Genomic DNA, 21,066 nt, shown 5'->3' with positions numbered 1-21,066 from the left:
ATTGGAGTTAGATATAGAAGCGCTAAAACAAATAAAAGCCAGAATTGAAAGTTCCTCCATCACTAATATCAAAAGCAGCAGAGACAACTTCCATGAGAAGAACTAAATGTCAACCTGTCTTCTAAATAAACATATTAGCTTTTCACGGGCTGAGGTAGAAAACCTTATTTCTATGTGGCACTCCAATCAGCAACCTTGTTGAAAACCTTCATGTTAGTGTACCTTGGGTTGGTGGGACACTGTTGAACTTCTCAGGTAATTACAATTATTTCTAAAACTATTGAATTTATATCTCATCAAGCCTTAACCAATCAAAAAACTCAAACATAAGCATTTCACAGGACAAAATCACTGGCGGACAAGGATGATTATTAAGTGTGTTAACAAAAGATTCAAACTCATGTTCTTGTATGCAGGTTTTGAAAAGTTATTACTGATCATTTGCCTACAGAAGCTTTTACATTTATAATAAGGCAAACAATGGGATATCCCGATCTCGCTGATGTCTATGGCATTTTGCATGGCTTGCCCATCTTGCTGCCAGGGAGCCTGCTGTGGAGGGGGGACTGGAAGATCCTGCTGATGGGAGGGGCCAGATAATCCCACCCATAATCTGGTTAGTCAGGTGACCTGGCCAATAATTATTTCTCAATCAAAAGCAGGAAAAGAAAAACTAAGTATCTGGTCATCTATCTCTCTGCTGTTTGTGAGCAAATTTGCTGCCACAACAACCTACATTCCAACAATAATTAAACTTCACAACCATCAAACTTCACAAACATTTCATTGGCAGGAATGTGCTCTGAACAAACAAAGGATGTGAAATATGCTATAAAATGCAAGCTATTTCCCCATCATTGGAGCACTTTTTGAGTACTAAATTAATCTCACATATTTCATCGGTTCATCTGCACCTAATATATTTAATAAACCTCTTCAGATTAAGATTATTCCAGACAGAGTGATACTCTACCATGGAAGCTACTGCACCACAGAACAGCTACATGAGACTTCCAACACTAAATTTTCAATGCCTAGCGTACTTGGAGCAGAAGCATCAAGCAGAGGTCAGGTACATTTATACAGAAACAAACGAGGCTGGTCAAGAATTAGCTCTAGTCCATTTTCTAGCACATCCTACTGACACATGCAGTGAATTGCAACAGCATTAGATGCCTAGGTGGAGGAGCTCACCACCTGCTACCCTCTTGGCTACTTTGGCAAAGGGAAAATTGGGTGAGGTTAATTTTATGAGTCTCTGTACTAGTCAATGCGCCATAAATTATTTTAGTATATTCAAAGATATTACACCATAATTTCATCAGGGGTTCCATTCTCAAACTAAGAGATTTATTTTGGACTATTCAATTCGCTATCAGAAATACAACTCTTTCTTGTTAAGTAGCAGTTTAAATAACCATTTCTTTATTACTAGTTTTGGCATGCTAACAAAATCACAGGAACGTGTCATTTTGAAATGTGCACTTGCTGATCATGTTCACAGGAAGGGAAAAAGGTAATCATACTACACCTGCAATAATGATCCTTGAACACATCTCAAGTTGCTAATGAGCCACTTAACAAGTATAAATGACAAAAAGATTGTTCATGCTGATATGGAGTGTGCAATATTGGTGTGAAATGGCTCACCACGTCTGCAAAGCATATTTTAACCACGTGCTACTCTGTGCACATGCATTAAAATGACTGCTTTACAGGTGCACATTGCAACTATATTGATTAATTTAATTGATTCAACATCAAGTCATTTAAGTGGATCAGACTTTGGATGAGGTGCTGGATCCAAAAACAATCAGTGATTTAAAATAAATCCTTTGTCATTGCCCCCAGCCCCGACCCGAGACTCGATGAATATTGAACATTAATGAAAGGAAAGCCCCATTGCCAGCAGTGTCGAAAATATATCTGCCAGGAGCATATCTGAAGTGCACATGAACAAAGCAACCTTCCATCAGCGCTGCTGAAGCCACTGAGTGAGCATCTCCCATGATTGAACAAGTTACTTTAAGAAGCACGCTGTGTGTCGAAAACTTGGGTGACAGAAGAATTCACTACAATATGGTATTCTGAATTGACCTTTATCACATTTGGGACTTCTGATTAAAATAAATTACAATCTCAGTTTATTCGCCTGCATTAGCAGAATGTCACTGATGAAGAAGATAGGCAATGGCGTCAGCCTTAGCTCAGACATAGCACTGAGACCCACTCCAGAGATCCAAACTCTCGATTGGATCTGACATTTCAGTGCAGTAATGAGGGAGTACTGCCCTGTTGCAAGTGCCATATTCTGGCTGAGATGTTAAATCGCTAAGAGGTTCCCTGGCACCATTTCAAAGAAAACCCGAGGAGTTAGGTCAATGGCTATCCTTCAGCCAATTATGGCTGAAAAAACTGGCTGCAAAATATGGCTCCATTGTGCCTGCAATTTTGAGGCTAAGGTGCCAGCTTTGTCCATAAATGGCAATACACCAGTGCTCGACCAGGTGGCAGTTATTGGATACCTGAAAAAAGAAATGAACAAGAGTAGGATTACATTGATGGAAAAGTGGAAAGACAGAGATACAGGTTTAAAGCATCTGCAGCTGGTATATCAAAAGATGTTGTGAGATGAGGGGGAAGAAAGATGTGAGAAGGTGCACGAGGTAAGAATATCCAATCACTGTCAATGGTTTCAGCCGAACAGCTGACAGTGGCAGCACCAATGATTTCCAGCACTGCCGCCTCCTTGGAACTGAGCATGGAATACAGCAACTGCGCATTCACTTTTCAGAAAAGCAGATTGAACAGGACAGAGCTCTAACATTAGATCATTGTCCTGATTAAATGCAATGCACTGCACTGGGCCTCCTTCTTGTGGTGCTCCTTTATCTTCATCCAATTCTTCGTCAATTCCAATCATTTTTACATTGACATGTTATGCAGAATGCAGCAAACTATAGTGTGTGGTGAACCATAGTTGGTTACCACTATGAGTGCTGAGCCATGGATGGTCAGCACTATGGGTGTTTGCAGATATGTTACTGTTGTCACTGTTGGGGTTAGGGTTGGGCTGTTCTACCTGTTGATATTGTTCTGTGGTACACTCCAGTTGGCTCCGCCTACCTGGGGAAGTATAAAGGTCACTGCACTGCCTGGTGACCCTTTAGTCTGGGATTGTATTGTATATAGTGTGCTCCATTCTTGTTAGTAATAAAAGCCTTTATTTCCTGGGTACAATCTAGCCTCCCGAGTGATTTAATCGCTCTTCAATTTTATTACTAACAAGATTTTGGTAAAAAAAAAACCATGGAGCAAATGTTGAAACCCGAGCGGCTTACTTTAGATCCACGTGCGGCAGGAGTGTCGAACACTTTCGACCATTGGTTAAAGTGTTTTCAAGACTACATAGATGCCTCAACAGCCATTCAAAACGACGCCGATAGACTGCGGGTCCTCCACGCGAGGGTAAGCGACACCGTATACTCATCAATCCGCGATGCCCAAGACTACATAGGGGCCATAGAACTACTTAAGAAACGGTACAACAAACCGCCAAACGAGGTCCATGCTCGACACATTCTAGCCACTCGACGGCAGCAGCCCGGCGAAACGACAGGACAGTACCTGTGTGAACTTCAGCAGCTAGCCAGAGCCTGCAACTGCAAGCCAGTGTCGGTGGCCCAGTATACGAACGACTTGATCCGAGATGTGTTCGTGGCGGGAATCGGCTCGTCGTATATTCGCCTTCGGCTGCTAGAGCAAGGTAATCTAGACCTCGCTAAGACACTATGGAAACGGCCTCCAGAAGTCTAGAAACGTACCCCACCGACCACGTGGGAACATCGTGGCAAGTACAGCCACCGACTCAACTTTATTCAGCGGCTCCGAAAAACTGCGCGATTGAATTTCCAACCTCGGACCTGACAACGGCGGCAGCTCCAGGAGGCCCGCGGTGTTACTTCTGTGGATTGGCGAAACACCCTCGGCAGCAATGTCCAGCTAGAATGGTATTGTGCTCCGCGTGTGGAAAGAAAGGGCATTATGCCAAAGTCTGCAGGACCAAACCACCCTCCAAACATAGCAGCGCGGCGTGTGATTCTCCAGAGCTTGTCTCCTTGCCTCCAGCGTGTTCGAGGACTTCCACCACGTGCGATTCCAGAGCGTCGCCATTCCTGACGACGGAGACGCAAGACACGTGCGACCTGCAGGGGCCGCCACTTTTAGCGCCACCGACCACGTGCGATCCATGGGCGCAGCCATTTTGGTCGGCACCGACCGCAGACGACCAGCAGGGGTCATCATCATCAACCATCTCAGCTGCCTGCAGTTGCACCCAAGACCCAACGGTGGCGTCAATCATCCTGGACCAGGCCAAGCCTCACAGACTCGACAAGTCCATGATGGGCATAGAGGTAAATGGACGCCAAATTCATTGTTTGTTTGACAGCAGGAGCACGGAGAGCTTCATTCACCCTGACACCGTGAAACGGTGCGGTCTCCGAGTACGGACTGTCAGACAGACAATTTCGATGGCGTCGAGGTCCCGGTCTGTTACCATGCTAGGGAGCTGCGTGGTCAACCTAACGGTGCGGGACACAGTTTACGAGAACTTCAGGCTCCTCGTGTTACCGCACCATTGTGCTCCGATACTCCTGGGACTGGACTTTATGGTCCACCTGAGGAGTGTAACAATGCAGTACGATGGGCCACTCCCTCCACTTTCAGTGGGAGCACAGCAGCCTCCAAATTGCCCAGCGCACTCCACGTGGAGCGTCTCGACACTCAGAATCACCCCACCATCTTTATTCAAGAATCTCATGCCAGGCTGCAAGCCCATCGCAACCAAGAGCAGGCGTTACAGCGCTGAGGATTGGATCTTTATTCGATCTGAAGTTCAGCGGCTCCTCAGGGAAGGGATCATTCAACCTAGCTCTAGTCCATGGAGAGCGCAAGTAGTGGTGGTTAAAACTGGAAACAAACCCCGGATGGTCATAGACTATAGTCAGACCATTAATAGATATACGCAGCTGGATGCGTATCCTCTCCCGCGCATATCTGACATGGTCAACCAGATTGCGCAGTACCGGGTGTTCTTCACCATTGACTTGAAGTCAGCTTACCACCAGCTCCCCATTCGCCCAGAGGACCGAAAATACATGACCTTTGAGGTGGATGGTCGTCTTTATCACTTTTTAAGGGTTCCCTTTGGCGTCACGAATGGGGTCTCGGTCTTCCAGCGTCCAATGGACCGAATGGTGGACCAGAACGGGCTGCGGGCTACCTTCCCGTACCTGGATAACGTCACTATCTGCGGCCATGACCAGCAGGACCACGATGCCAACCTCCTTAGATTTTTACGCACTGCGTCTCGCCTGAATCTGACCTACAACAGGGAGAAGTGCGTATTTCGCAAGCGCCGCCGAGCAATTCTCAGATACGTGGTGGAAAACGGGGTCCTTGGCCCTGATCCAGACCGTATGCGTCCCCTCCTTGAACTTCCCCTGCCCACTAGTATCAAAGCACTGAGAAGATGCTTAGGCTTCTTCTCATACTATGCACAGTGGGTTCCCAATTATGCGGACAAAACCCGTCCACTCATCAAGTCTACCTCCTTTCCCCTAGCAACAGAGGCTCGCTTAGCCTTTGAAGGGATAAAAGCCGACATCACGAAAGCCACGATGCACGCTGTTGATGAGTCCATCCCCTTTCAGGTGGAGAGTGATGCATCTGATTTTACCCTGGCCGCCACACTTAACCAGGCGGGCAGGCCCGTCGCCTTTTTCTCTCGCACCCTCCAAGGCCCCGAAATTCGACACTCTGCGGTGGAAAAAGAGGCCCAGGCCATTGTGGAGGCCGTCCGGCATTGGCGCCCTTACTTGGTGGGAAAACGGTTCACCCTGCTCACGGACCAGCGGTCCGTGCCGTTCATGTTCAACAACACGTTACGGGGTAAGACCAAAAATGATAAAATCTTTTTGTGGAGAATCGAACTCTCCACCTACAACTATGATATCATGTACCGTCCAGGGAAGCTCAATGAGCCCTCAGACGCCCTGTCACGTGGAACATGTGCAAGTGTGCAGGAGAATCGATTACAGGCCCTCCACAATGATCTCTGCCATCCGGGGATCACTCGGCTCTTCCATTTCGTAAAGGCCCGGAATCTACCCTACTCAGTGGATGATGTCAGGTCCATAACCCGAAGCTGCCAGGTACGTGCTGAATGCAAACCGCACTTCTACCGACCTGACAGGGCACACCTCATTAAGGCCACTCGCCCTTTTGAAAGACTGAGTGTGGACTTCAAGGGCCCCCTCCCTTCGACAGATCGGAATGTGTACTTCCTCAATGTGATTGACGAGTACTCACGATTCCCTTTTGCCATTCCCTGTTCAGATACGACTGCTGCCACGGTTATCAAAGCATTACGGGATCTTTTCACCCTGTTCGGTTACCCCAGCTATATCCACAGTGATAGGGGCTCGTCATTCATGAGTGACGACTTGAGGCAATACCAGCTCTCAAAAGGGATTGCCTCAAGTAGAACTACGAGTTACAACCCTAGGGGTAACGGACAGGTTGAACGAGAGAATGCTACAGTCTGGAAGGCTGTCTTACTGGTGTTGAGGTCTAAAGGTCTTCCAGTCTCCCGTTGGCAAGAGGTACTCTCTGATGCGCTCCATTCCATCTGCTCACTCCTGTGTACGGCAACCAATGCTACTCCACATGAGAGGATGTTTTCCTTCCCTAGGAAGTCTTCCTCTGGGACCTCATTACTGTCTTGGTTGACGTACTCAGGACCTGTCCTCCTGCGGCGGCATGTTAGGACCCGCAAGTCCGACCCTTTGGTTGAACAGGTCCATCTCCTCCACGCCAACCCTCAATATGCCTATGTGGCATATCCTGACGGGTGAGAGGACACGGTCTCTATTAGAGATCTGGCGCCTGCAGGGGACTTGGAAACCCCAGTCGCTCCCACACCCCTAGTTAGGGACCCCCTGACCCTTATCTCCCCTCCTGACACGGCGCGGGCAGTATCGGGACCACCACTTAATCCTCTTACTCCCGTGTACAGCTTGCCTGAGTCCAGAAGATTGTCGCCACCTCGAGGCGTGCTCGAGTCCAGCAGATTGTCGCCACCTCGTGGTCCACCTGTCCGTGAGGAACTGGAGGAGTCACTCGCGCATCATAGTGATGTAGCCCATTTTACCTGGGTCACATTAGAGGGATCCCCTTGTATCAGGAATTCCCAAACAGTGTGTCATGCCCCTAGTGGAGTGATGAGAAGAGCAATTGGAATCGCAAGCTGAGACTCAGTATTAACAGTCCTGTTATCGGTTTCTCGGCCTCTTGAAATATTCATTTCTTTTTGCCTGTAGGCATGGCCAAATCCAATGAGTTCTGAGGCCTGATCGTTGACACCAACAGAGTCTACAAAATGTTAAGTGCCTTAGTTTTTTTTTATAATGGTTTGTATCCCTGCTGTTTGAAACTCACCCCACTCAAAACTCTCCCTTTGCCCCCCAATTTTGATTATGAGGTTGCACCAGGCAAAAAGCATTGGAATGGGGTACCAGAAGAGGAAGGTTTGGGAAGCACTGCCTGAGATTGCTCAAGGCACCCATTTCCCAACTTGAGTTGCCAGTCTTGCAGGCAAAATTCTGACCCGAGGTCTCAAACGTCAAGGGAACAGCCCCAGAATGGACATACAAAGGTAGAGTTTTAAAATATGGTGGCAGAGGCATATTTTGGTTGGTTGTCCAGAATAGGTGACAGAGAATTAATGGTTCATTTTGCACTCTGCTCAGATTTCTTTTCCATTGACTTCAATGGAGAGAAAAATTGGCTTGACTACAAAATTCATTTATGCCCAAGATAAATTTTCTGCTGAGATATTTAAAAACTGTGCTCAAGACAAATTTATACCCCTCTGTCCCTTTGTGTATATTAATGGCAGATAACTTTTAGTAATGCTCTGTTAATCCTTTATCTAATTAGCTCATGTTTCAATGTTGGTCCCAATTACATGTACTCTATTTTATTCTTTCCACACATTTCACTATTTTATTCTTCTTATCCTCCCATAATATTTTAAATTATTGCAGTCAGATGTAAACAATCAGAGCAGCTTCCAAATGGGCAATGTACTCAAAATTTCAACTAAATCGCAGCAGTAGCTACTATGAATATTGACTGATTTGTTTTATGGTTCTAATACAACATATTTCATTTGAATATTTCTTAGAGGAAATCATTATTTTGGAATGAAAATACCATTACCATATCACACATGCTGTCATCCTTTAGGCTGTTACTCAAAAGTGATCATAATAGTCAACTATGCTTAGTTATGTTGTGAACAGGATAATTTATGAGTTCTGGAAGAGTCAAGGATTTAAACTCCCATTCAAATCCCATTTCTGTATTGTTATCACTGTCATTTCTTTTCTTTGGGTGTGTTGTTGCATTGCAATCTATCTCATCTGCCTGTTCAGAAGAAATGTAAGGAGCCCTTATGAAAGTTGCACAAGCAATTTCTGATAAATTAAATGGTTACCATGACAACAAAATATGCACCACCGCCTGCCAGGAAAGCAGAACACAATCTGAAGCAAATCACAAACAACAAAATATAAGTTTAGAGCATGTAGAAACTTTCATGAAAGTATTAATGGATATTTAAATGTATTTCTTAAATCATAGGTGCACATACCAAACATGAATCTTTGGCCAGATATGCAAACCTCTCCTTGGCCTCTGCTAAGAACACTTCGCAGCCACTAGGAAACATATGCAAACACCCCAGAGCAATTTGTCCTCATTTCATTCTCACCTGTGGGAAAAGCACCTCACCCTTGTTTAGTACCTCCACAGATTAAATCAGAACACCAGCATGTGGACAAAATAGTAATCAATTCATCTTTTAAGGGAGTAATAAAAACTCTGCTGCAAATAAGAGATTGGTGAATATGGAAATACTTTAAATGTCCCCTTGATTCTCTCTGTCTGGCAGTCCCTTGAAATGAGGATATCCTGTGGCAAGTACCTGCAAGTGGATTCTTTTAACGTGCAGAGGGTGTTGCACTGCAGCTGTGCCACAAACTGATCAGGAGGCTCTCCCTCTCCTACCACCTGACATAAATATATTGGAAGATTTTATTTGATCACATTATTAATGCACCATATGTGGCCATCAAGTCCTGGAGTGGAGAGCTTCAGGCTCAGAGGCAGGAATGCTACCCACTGTGCAACAAAACCTCCTCCTGTTCCCTTCACTAAGTACACAACATTTCAGTGTTTCAAATGATCAAAGTAGTGATAAACTGTGGACACCGCATGACAACTTAGAACATGCCAGACTCTCGGCATTCAAAGGGTTAAGTGTAAGCAGGATGACTACTCTTGAAGCATATTTAACAGGTACTTTAGGTCAAGTTTTCAAATCATCACCTGCTGGGAGAAATGCTGCTTTTGCAGCATCTCTCTTTGTTCTTCCTGAGTGACCTTTGGCTGTCGTGGCAGGGTTTCAACCTCCTGGATGGCTTCAATGGTTACTTGCTGGGGCAGAACCTGGAAGAGCGACGTGATGTACATAAGGATGGACTTCTTGTCTGGGTGTGCAGTTGCGATGTCTGTAAAAAGAATTGTGTATTTTTTTAAAAAAGGTTTGTTGACTTGCACTCTTAATGTAGGGAGATACACGCTGTTGCACAGCAAGAATCAACCAATCAACCCATCAGGAAGTAGACAGTCTAATGAACAAGGCAATTCTAGATGCACGTCCTCCAGAGACTAATTAGGGCAATGTGAGATATCTCTACACTTCAAACTATCAGGCTTGCATACAAATGAAGATAGTACATAATTTCACAATGGTTATTATTTTCTTTCTTCAGGCAAAGCCAATTCTGTCACTGCTCTTCGAAAAAAAGCTGGCTGCTGACATTTCATATTTCACTGATTGTTATTATAAACAGACCTCATAGAAACAATTTGCCACATACTGAACTGCCAAATCCCTTGAAGTTTAAAGTGGTAACATGGACATGGGTTCAACATAACAATTGCACCCACAATACAAACAATTGAGAATAAATGTTTCTGAAAGCATTCCTGAACCAATGGGATATTTAAAAACATACATAAAATAAGGGCATCATTAGCTTAATATTCTGCTCATTATGTTTCTTTTCACAGCAAATAAATGAACGTAATTCCATTTCTGTGCTGTTTGTGAATGAGTCTCATGTTGCCTGGCTCCAACAGTGAATCTCAAAAGTGGATTTCAGGCCTTGTCGTTCTTGAAAATAGCATTTCTTTCAATATCAACATCCCCCTCCCACACCCCAGCTACCACTCTTTTTGTCAGTGACATCACCCACCCCCTTTCCCGGGGTATACTTCGGAGTGCTCGGACAATCTATTCTTTGTGCAGCTGGTGATTATTCTTGATTGAGCCACAACAGTAATTCTCAGCAGCCTGTTCGACCACAGGGTACCGTATCCAAGACCAATGCTGCATCGGCCATTGGTCAGCAATCAAGATCGGGATCTCGGGCTGACTTTCCCATCCAAAACCTGGGACCCAGGCACCAGTTGCAGCACACTATCATTGCCTTGCTGAGATCTGCAGGCCAGATGATCAACACTGATACTCTCTCATTTCACACAAACTGAGCATTAAAAAGCTTAAAATATGTTTCTCTCCTGTCATATCACAACTTTTTTTAAAATATAGAAATGGCTCTTACATTCTATATAATTGAAACTGGAGAATTCCTTTTCTGGAATTGTTAATGTCTTCTTATATCTGACTCATTGTTTGGGGAATGAATCTGAATGACCATAGCAGTTTTTGAAATTAATGTAAAAGGAAAAGACAGGCCTCACAAAAGATTTTGTTTCAACCAAACAGGTCTCTGACTTCCATTGTCTTTGATTGCGTTCTTACTGTCAGGCAATCTAATATCAGTGACATTGGAGGCAACAAACTCAAGATAGGGTTTGTTGAGTGAAACTGACTGTAACTGCAGTCCATGGCTTTGAATATGCAATGTTCATAGGCGGGGTGACATTTGGGCACAATGTGCTTTTAGTAAGGCTTATGGATTTCCAAGACAGAACAACAAAGTCACACAGGTGAATATACATTGGCTGCATGTGCAGCATGACTTGCACTTGCATAGTTGCTTTCAAGTCACCTCTCCAACATCTGAGCATTTGCAGTTGCCCCATTTGTCTACTTTGCATTGATTGTTTTGACTGAGAGTGGTGACCCTTCTACTTTTCTTACAAAGTGACACCGGGACCTAGGTCTTAAATGGCGGTAACGCTGTACACTTGAAATCTCAATCAACCAAAGGTCATCAAACTGTGCAGATACAACAATGTCACCTGCTGATGGGCTCAACATGCAATCAGCAGAGCAATTCTCTTCTGAGCTGGGACTTCTGATATGGCAGATCTATATCATGCTGACAGGCAATGGTACAATTGTATCATGATAGCACCATGTCTTTCCCTCTAAATTACAGCAGTATCTTCAGCAGAACATGCAGGGAATTGTCGCTATGTTTTTAATCAGAAGGATGACCCAAAAATTCAGAAGCTAAACATTATAGAATATCATGTTAAAAGTTGGAGATGTGGTTCTGGTACACAAACCTTATTGATAATAGATCAGCCATTGCAAAAAAATGAATATGAAAAATTATTGCATTTTTAAAAAAGCTCATCTGTCAATGTCTTGTAATAAATACAAGCCTGAATAAACTCAAGTGATTATTTCAGGAAATAACTGACCTCAAAGCAAACCACTGCAGTGCATTGTTTGTTTATGCAGCCTTAATGAGCAGCATGGTGGCACAATGGTTCACACTGCTGCCTCAGCACCAGGGACCCGGGTTCATTTCTGGTCTTGGGTGACTTTGGAGTTTGCATGTTCTTCCCATGTCTGAGTGGGTTTTCTCCAGGTGTTCCAGTTTCCTCCCACACTCCAAAGTTGTGCAGGTTAGGTGGATCGGCCATTCTAAAATTGCCCCTTAGTATCAGGGGATTAGCAGGGGTAAATACATGGGGTTACGAGGATAAGGCCTGGGTGGATTTGTTGTCAGTGTAGGCAAGATGGGCGAAATGGCCTCCTCCTGTACTGTAGAGATTCTATGATTCCATGACCAATGTACTGTTGCACATTAAACCATTGCAAAATGCTAAAGCAAGAAAATAAATACCTATTTACATATTTAATTATTTGCACCAGTTTATGTTTCAAAGCTAGACCTATTTGTTTGATTTCCAGCAATTTACTAAAAAATATAAAAATAGAATTATGCGGCTTGCATTTAAAAGACAGTGACCCATCAAAGTCTTCAGGAAAATTCCTTAATGTTCCCAGTGAAACCCAATTATGAACTTAATCATCCTTAAATGTGGTAATAAATTAGAATATCTACTTTATTCGAAAGCCCTCTAGGGTTACAGATAAACATATGGCCACCATCTTAGATTTTCAGCAGTGTTTTACAGCACAATCACGTCTTTAAATGTAAGAAGGTGTGTTACAGATTGAGAGTTTTCACAATTCTATTCAATTACTGGGGCTAGGTTAAGACCATAAGACCATAAGACATAGGAGCGGAAGTAAGGCCATTCGGCCCATCGAGTCCACTCCACCATTCAATCATGGTTGATTTCAACTCCATTTACCCGCTCTCTCCCCATAGCCCTTAATTCCTCGAGAAATCAAGAATTTATCAATTTCTGTCTTGAAGACGCCCAACGTCTCGGCCTCCACAGCCCTCTGTGGCAATGAATTCCACAGACCTACCACTCTCTGGCTGAAGAAATTTCTCCTCATCTCTGTTCTAAAGTGACTCCCTTTTATTCTAAGGCCATGCCCCCGCGTCCTAGTCTCCCCTGCTAATGGAAACAACTTCCCTACGTCCATCCTATCTAAGCCGTTCATTATCTTGTAAGTTTCTATTAGATCTCCCCTCAACCTCCTAAACTCCAATGAATATAATCCACGATCCTCAGACGTTCATCGTATGTCAGGCCTACCATTCCTGGGATCATCCGTGTGAATCTCCGCTGGACCCGCTCCAGTGCCAGTATGTCCTTCCTGAGGTGTGGGGCCCAAAATTGCTCACAGTACTCCAAATGGGGCCTAACCAGTGCTTTATAAAGCCTCAGAAGTACATCCTTGCTTTTGTATTCCAAGCCTCTTGAGATAAATGACAACATTACATTTGCTTTCTTAATTACGGACTCAACCTGTCCGTTCCAAGGTTCCAAGGGGTCCTCTGACAACGGAACTGACTAATGGACTCCACTGTGTGGCTCTAAGGCACACAGGCCACAAAGATACAAACTTAACCCCCTGATTTGTGGAAGTAGATCTGACAGGGCAGGAAAAGAAACATTCACTGATTTCACTCCCTCAGTGGGAAAATAAAACTCCGCCCCCGGGAAGTGGGCTTGGGTGAAATTTGATGATCGCATTATGGTTTTATAATAATTCACTGTTGAATAGCCTATTGTAACTTGGGAGGGGGATGTGGTGTATGCATTGGAGGGGGTGGGGATATGAGAGACTTTTCAGCCAATAAAAACCAGTGAGCAGGTCAACAGCCGTACTGAAGCCCAAGGTACATCTCAAGCAGGCTTGTAAAAAGGCAGATAATATGCCCACCTGAAAACAAGAAAGGCTATTTAAATAATCAAATGATTTAAATGTTCAGGTATAAATGGTATTGAGTGGGACTGATTGGTCCTTTCTCGGTCCTGTTGAGGGCTCCTAAAAAAAGTAGTCCAAGAAACTTGCATTCTTTTTTTGGCATGAACAGGACCAACTGGAGTTCCCTTTCTGGGCACTCAAAAAATTCACTGGCCTGCTGAGCTCTATTTGAGGGCCACTTGAGATTCTCTGTCTACCCATTCCCCACAATCTACCAATCTTTCTCCCCTTCAATATTCAATCATCTCAGAAGCAGTAAGCTGAAGCGAGTGCCCACAGCTCACCAGCAGCAAGTAAAGGAGTCCCTGGCCTCAAAATTGGTTTGAGTGTCATGACTGCACACACAAACCGCCGGCAGATTTAGTTCCGTTTGGGCATGATTTAAAATTTACACTCTCGAGTGTTTCAACTCAAATATCATCAGTGGACACTTGGATAAGGAACTAGATGGCTGCCATCACTAGTAAAAGGATATGAGCATGAGAAAAAAGGATGGTTTGAAATTAACAAGCAACCAAATCATAGCCACCACATTTTACTTCACTAACACTCAATCCTAGGGCTCTTAAAACAGAGGTTGCCAAATGGATGTTTTTCGAACAGGTACTGGATAAGGTAATACATGGCCAATCATTCTCATCTATTTATCAGTCAATGGTGGATAGCTGATGCATTTGCATTTATTTAAGTCTTGACTTTATTTCTGTTAAGTCAGATAGAAGTCCAATAAATAAAAGTATGGAAAGACAGCTCAGTGTATGGAGTGCACATCCAGCTGAACATGGCAACATCAGAATGTCTTGAACAACTGCAAGAAGTGTTGTCAGCTGGGACAGCTTGAACTCCTAGTTTCAGAGCTTAGTTTTCAAGTTTATTTATTAGTGTCTCATGTAGGCTTACATTAACACTGCAATGAAGTTACTGTGAAAATCCCCGAATCGCCACACTCCGTTGCCTGGTCGGGTACACCGAGGGAGAATTTGGCATGGCCAATGTACCTAACCGACATGTTTTTGGACTGTGGGAGGAAACCGAAGCACTCGGAGGAAACCCACGCAGACACAGGGATAATGTGCAGACTCCACACAGACAATGACCCAAAGCCAGGAATCAAACCAAGTCCCTGGCACTGTGAGGCAGCAGTGCTAACCACTGTGCCACCTGTTTATTTATGCCACTTAAGCAGCAGCTGGCAAAACTTTAGTGCATCCATGAGGCTGAGAACTTTGTGCAAAGCATATTTCAAGAGGCGGTCACCCCACAGCTTAAGAAAATGACTGGTTGGCCATCAAGCAGAAGGAATAGGCAGGTAGTGCAGGTGTTCCCTGAGTAAATCTCACTCACCAACCAGTGTTCAGTTAAAAATACTGGTGAGAATGATGGTTGCCCAGAGAAGTGCCAGAGCGAACTCCAAGGCACAATGGGTCGTGCATCTATACCTGGGGTGAGGGTGGAGGGTGCGGTGGGGTAGCAGGAATAATGGGAATACAGTTGCAATAGCATTTGTTATAACTAGGAAAACAGACTTCCATTTCCGTGGTCACAGATGTAAATCCAGAATGATATCCTGGCTCCCTAGTTTTGTTATCAAGGATGTCATGAATGCTGCAGGTTACTTTGAGCAGGGAAGGTGGTTGGTGGGCGTGGTGAACATCCAGAGGTCCTGGTCCATTTTGGCACCAATAGAGCAGAAAAGGTTAAGGTCATATTTGAACAGGTCTTCAAAACCTTGAAAGGCTTTGATAGAGTAAATAAGGTAAAAGTGGTTCAAATAGCAGATATGTCAATATTCAGAGGACACAAATTTAAGTTATTGATCTACTTCCTTCTATGCTGTATCATTTTATAATTCTAAACCTTAATGTTGTTTTTAAGGTTCTCTATCAACAGAAATAGTAGTTTATTTATTGGTCAGAAGTAAATTTTACATTAACACTGCAATGAAGTTACTGTGAAATTCCCCTAGTCGCCAGTCTAGCGCTTGTTCGAGTTTAATAAAACCCGAAGAAAAGTTTGGAAAGCCCTTTCACATTTGTAATTTGATTACATCTAACATATACAATTTCTAAACATGAATGACTATTTTCAAATACAACCTCACCAGGTATCAGGGCTGAACTCCAGTTCATTACCATAATCAACAGAATTGATTAATATGCAGAATCTGCTACTAGAGCTCAACAAACTAAAGAGCAATTCATTACTATGGTGCAATATATTGAAACAACAATTCACACTGAAGCAATATCATGCAATGCAGTCAAATGTCTAATCTCATCCTTGGCTCTACACTTGTAGCATTGTCATTAACTTTGAATGGGTTTGCTCCAGTGTAAATTGGATTTAAATGTTCGACCTAAGGCCATAAATTACAGCAGTTTAGTCCTAACAAAGTTCAGGACATTTGACAACTCCATTTTCTGTTTCAAAAGTTAGTTTGCAATCTTAGCTGTGCAAGACTACCACTGCTTCATCGAGTAATTCAATGGAAAGAGCGAGCTTGTAACACTTCACTTACTTCAATACAACGTGATTTCCTGTTGCACTGCACAGGAAAGTCCAGATCAAGTACAGTCTTCAGATAAGGAGTTGCTTGTGCCTGGAGAATAAGTGGATCAGGGCACACAGATGTATTTCAGCTCCCATTTTCACATAATACAACTTGGGCCAGATATTCAGTGCAGGGTTTGGAACCTGATACCTGGATAAATTCTGGGTCCATCCCTGTGTCTGAGCTGTGTCGCTATCACAAAGCCATTTTGAAATATTTAAATCCAATTTTCTGATTAGTCAGAAGGTGAGCTCACGGTCCAGGTGCGGAGTAGCTCCTGAAGGCAGAAACTGCCTGCTGCCACTTGCAGCAAAGGCCAACACAACCTTTCCCACTTGAGTAAGCACTTCCTAGGAAGTGGAAAGAGGTGGACAACAGTCTTGCACAACAAGGTCAGAGTAGAGCCGAGATCCGTTTAAAAGATCACTACTATAAAAAAAATTATTTGGGTCTTGCAGAAAAACCAATATCTTTGATTTGATTTGTTATTGTCACATGTATTAACATTGTGAAAAGTATTGTTTCTTGTGCGCTATACAGACAAAACATACTGTCATAGCTAGGGTGTAGGTCAACTTAATGCAAGGTAGGTCCATTCAAAAGTCTGACAGCAGCAGGGAAGAAGCTGTTCTCGAGTCGGATGGTACATGACCTCAGACTTTTGTATCCTTTTTCTCGATGGAAGAAGGTGGAAGAGAGAATGTCCGGGGTGCGTGGGGTCCTTAATTATGCTGGCTGCTTTGCCAAGGCAGCGGGAAGTGTAGACCGAGTCAACGAATGGGAGGCTGGTTTGCATGATGTATTGGGCTACATTCATGACATTTTGTAGTTTCTTGCAGTCTTGGGCAGAGCAGGAGCCATACCAAGCTGTGATGCAGCCAGAAAGAATGCTTTCTAGGGTGCATCTGTAAAGGTTGGTGAGAGTCATAGCTGTCATGCCAAATTTCCTTAGTCTTTGAGAAAGCAGAGGCGTTGATGGGTTTTCTTAATTATAGTGTCAGCATGGGGGGACCAGGACAGGTTGTTGGTGATCTGGACACCTAAAAACTTGAAGCTCTTGACCCTTTCTACTTCGTCCCCATTGATGTAGACAGGGGCGTGTTCTCCTCTACGCTTCCTGAAGTCGATGACAATCTCCTTTGTTTTGTTGACATGGAGATATTATTGTTGCTGCACCAGTTCACCAGATGCTCTATAACTTGTGCAAGAGCGGTCAGGCTTGCTAGAAAAAAAAAATCCATTCTGCTCCATATTGACTACTTGACAAGCTCCCTGAAGAGCTTATGAGGCACTTAATTGGCATCAGCACCTTTCCCACTCCCTCCCACTCACACCCCATTTGCAAATCTGAAACTGTACCAGAGATGATGGGGTCCCAACACCTCTGCAATAGCGCCTGAGCCTACCAGCAACCTGGCCCTCTGTCTTTACTCTGACATTTCCCTGATAATTTACTATGTCCATACTTATGACATCTGCAAGCATAACATTTACAATTTATAATGGAATTTGTATTGGTAAAAATGTTAACTGAAAAAGTGCATATAAACATTTGAATTTTAAAACAGAAAAACCTACAACATATCGACATCTTAGGCACTGGCACCAGTTGCCTTTTTTAGGCAATTGTCTTTATTTTTGAAATGGTCATTGCACGTGCTGTGCACATTTTCAATAGAATGGGGAAGTTTTTATTCAACATCTATAGTGGGAGAGAATCTACACCATTAACATGGAGAGGGAATATAGTACAATTGCTGCTATTTGGAGGGGTGAGGGGGCAAGGGGTGCTATTTCATGAGCAGAGACACATGAGATACATATTCACAAATTTTGAATGCGGCAGACAAGTTGATAATTTGGATACATGGCTTTGTAAATAGAGGCACTGGGTCATTCTAAACATTTGCAAATAACTGATATGTGCTCGGCTGGAGTACTGTGCACAGTTCTGGGTGGCACATTAGGAAGCATGTCCAGGGCTTGGTGAGGTTATAGCCAGGTTTAGCCAGGATGGCACATGTGGAGAGATTGGAGAAGCTGGCACTGTTCTCCTTCCAGTCGAGAAGACAAGCAGAGACAATTTGAGTTGTTCAACATTCCGATGGCGGAAACCATTTCCTCTGGCATGTGGGCCAGCAACCAAAGGTCATAGATGTAAAATAATTGGCAAAACAACTAGTTGGGAAATTAGGAGGTTTTTTTTCTACACCGGAGAAAATGTACTGCATGGAAGCAGATCCTACAGGAATATTCAAAAGGGAGTTGAACATGTATTTCAAGGGGACTAATTTGCAAAATTATGTGAAAAATTTTAGAAACATTCATTTGTTCTTGCTCGAAATGATTGATTGGTGATCAATAGCATAACAACATACAACAGTAAGTGACCAAGGTTTTACAAGTATGCCCTCACTACCCAATAAAATTGGGAAGCCTCAAACAAGATGTATAAGAAGGGTGCAGTCAAGACATAAACAATTTTAAAGAAAAAAGCGAACAGTGTATGAGCAATAAGGACAGAGAAAAATGCATGGGACAGATAAACAAGTGTTTCTGGAATGGTTTTGTTGTTCAAGATGGGTGATAAAGTTGGCGAGGACGACCTTGTTTTTTGATATTCTTATCATTATTTGTATTTATCTAATAAATCCCCTTTCTAATATACCATTTATCTAATAAACCATGACCACCAAAGGCCACAATAGCTGAATAAAGACAATTATGAAATACTGATTATATGATGTCAAAACTAAGTTGTAAAAGCATGAAGATCAAAGGATAGGCAAAGACTGAAGGAGATGAAAAATTCAACACCTCTACATGCCACTGGAGAGACTGGATTTGTGCAAGAGGTTGTGTGAGGAATTGTCATTTAAATAAAGTCAAAATGCAGCATGGTGTCTTTGGAACTTAGAGGAAACAAGTGAAGAAGGATCAGAGGAAATATGACCACCTATGAAGAGATAAAATGATCAAGTGGCAAAGAGTGAGACGCAAAAACAGACTGATATTTAGTATCAAAGCTTCATGAAGGCAGCTTTAGAAAATGAAGCAGCTGGAGGAATTTAATTTCAGATCAGAGAGGGGCCAAAGGCTTCTCCTTATAACAAACTTAAATATTTCAACACAAATCCCGTGAATGACATTGGAGAGAAAATCTATTCATATTTCAGTCCTATAAGATGATTTCTGAGACAGCAGACAGTGTATCGATCAATACTCTAGCACTAACAACATGATTTCCATTGATGCTGATTTGTTATACAACAGTGAATAAGTTAACAGGTTATTCACTATAGAGTGACTGTTGATGGGATAAACAAGGGCTGGGGTTGGGAAGAGGTGGGGGAACTGTACCTTTGAAACATTTTTTAATAATGGTTCCAGAGATGTAGACAGAGGGAGGTGGACTCAATCTGCAGCCAAAGGTTTGAGGTGGTCGCTGTTGGTTAGACTTCCAGGAATAGTGGAAGAAAACTGACTGTAAGGTCTACCTTTTCTATTCCACAAACCAATTTGGGGAGAATTGTGGATGAAAACCAGGTAGGGAGCCATTCTTTCAGGTTTGCATCAATTGTCCACTGAATCTGTCCAGGGAAGATAGATCACGCAAACTAGAAGCCAGCAACTATGCCAAAAGTATACAAAACAAAACTTAATATATTCTTTTAAATCAGACCCTTTTCAGCCACCTTGCAGTTGTTAGCTCCACTGCTGCATACATCCAAGGCCTACAATAATTAGTTTTCCTCTCCACCACCACCTTCCACAGCCGGCTCTCACCATGGCTATTGAATCCCACTAAAATTATTTAAATTGCCGTGCCCTAGAAAATTTACTGGAGACAGTGAGCGAGAAAGTTGGTTGTGCATTAAATCTATCTTCCCATCTCCCCCTCCAGGTTGCATCCTGGAAGATTTGAAAACCCCAAAAATTTCAATATTCAGCTGAGAAAGGGATCATCAAAGAGTAGCAATTCTATCAGTATGGCACAAGAGAATGGATAAGGTGCAGTAGGAAATGCATTGAATGTAGAGTGAAATCAACAAGCAAAGAATGAATAGAGTTCAAATACAAGTGAAACTGTAAATAAGAAATGTGGGAGAAATTACACTGCCCTGGAGAACCCCAGAGTTAATGCAACAAAAGAGTTAGGTTTAGGGATCAACTCAGGACAGGGTGCAGCGATTTGAGAAGCAGCTATAAAAATATTTTTGCTTATAATCCACATGATAGTAATTTCTTCAGAACTACCAAATGGCAGACCCTGTTAAGGGCTGTGGAAGCATCCAGTGTTGGAATGACCAAGTGTTCTTGGGCTGAGCTCCAGATGTACATACTATGGGCAACAGCAGCAGTGGAATTGTCACGACAAAAATTATTCCACCAATCTGAAATTCAGCCAGAATTTTCAAGACAATATATCATTTTAATGTTAGCTGCAACTCAATAACAGATTTAGGCAAATAGGTGTATTTTTCAGAACTCGTATACTGGTATGTAGATTTTCAGTTGATGTTAAAATGATGATTATCTATGGGTAACATATGTTAAAGTGATAAGCCCCTACGCACCTCTCAAACTTGAATGTAAACCAGACAAGTGCTCCATAACACCACTGGCGAACTTGTACTTTGTATTAAATCATGCCCACCACTTCCAAGAACCCCCAACCCAATAGTCCCCTTACCAAGTGCTCCCTTGCTCCACATTGGAAAGTACCCATTGCATCAAAGGCAGCCCTTTGACTTGCTGTTGGTACCAAACAATGTTG

General features: G+C 43.1%; 1 protein-coding gene across 13 annotated transcripts in view; it reads right to left on the bottom strand.

Annotated features, from left to right (window-relative positions):
• The window catches only part of LOC144506416 (dystrophin-like), a 1,861,003-nt gene that overhangs the window by 1,189,649 nt on the left and 650,288 nt on the right, over nt 1-21,066 (bottom strand). For all 13 annotated transcript variants that reach the window (XM_078232507.1, XM_078232503.1, XM_078232508.1 and 10 more), the window contains exon 8: nt 9,454-9,635. In XM_078232507.1, the coding sequence (XP_078088633.1) occupies nt 9,454-9,635 (182 nt within the window). The remainder of the gene's footprint in view (nt 1-9,453; nt 9,636-21,066) is intronic.

This window comes from Mustelus asterias, chromosome 17 (assembly GCF_964213995.1).
Source record: "Mustelus asterias chromosome 17, sMusAst1.hap1.1, whole genome shotgun sequence".
Taxonomy (NCBI): Eukaryota; Metazoa; Chordata; class Chondrichthyes; order Carcharhiniformes; family Triakidae; genus Mustelus; species Mustelus asterias.
This window is presented reverse-complemented; position numbering and strand designations above follow the sequence as displayed.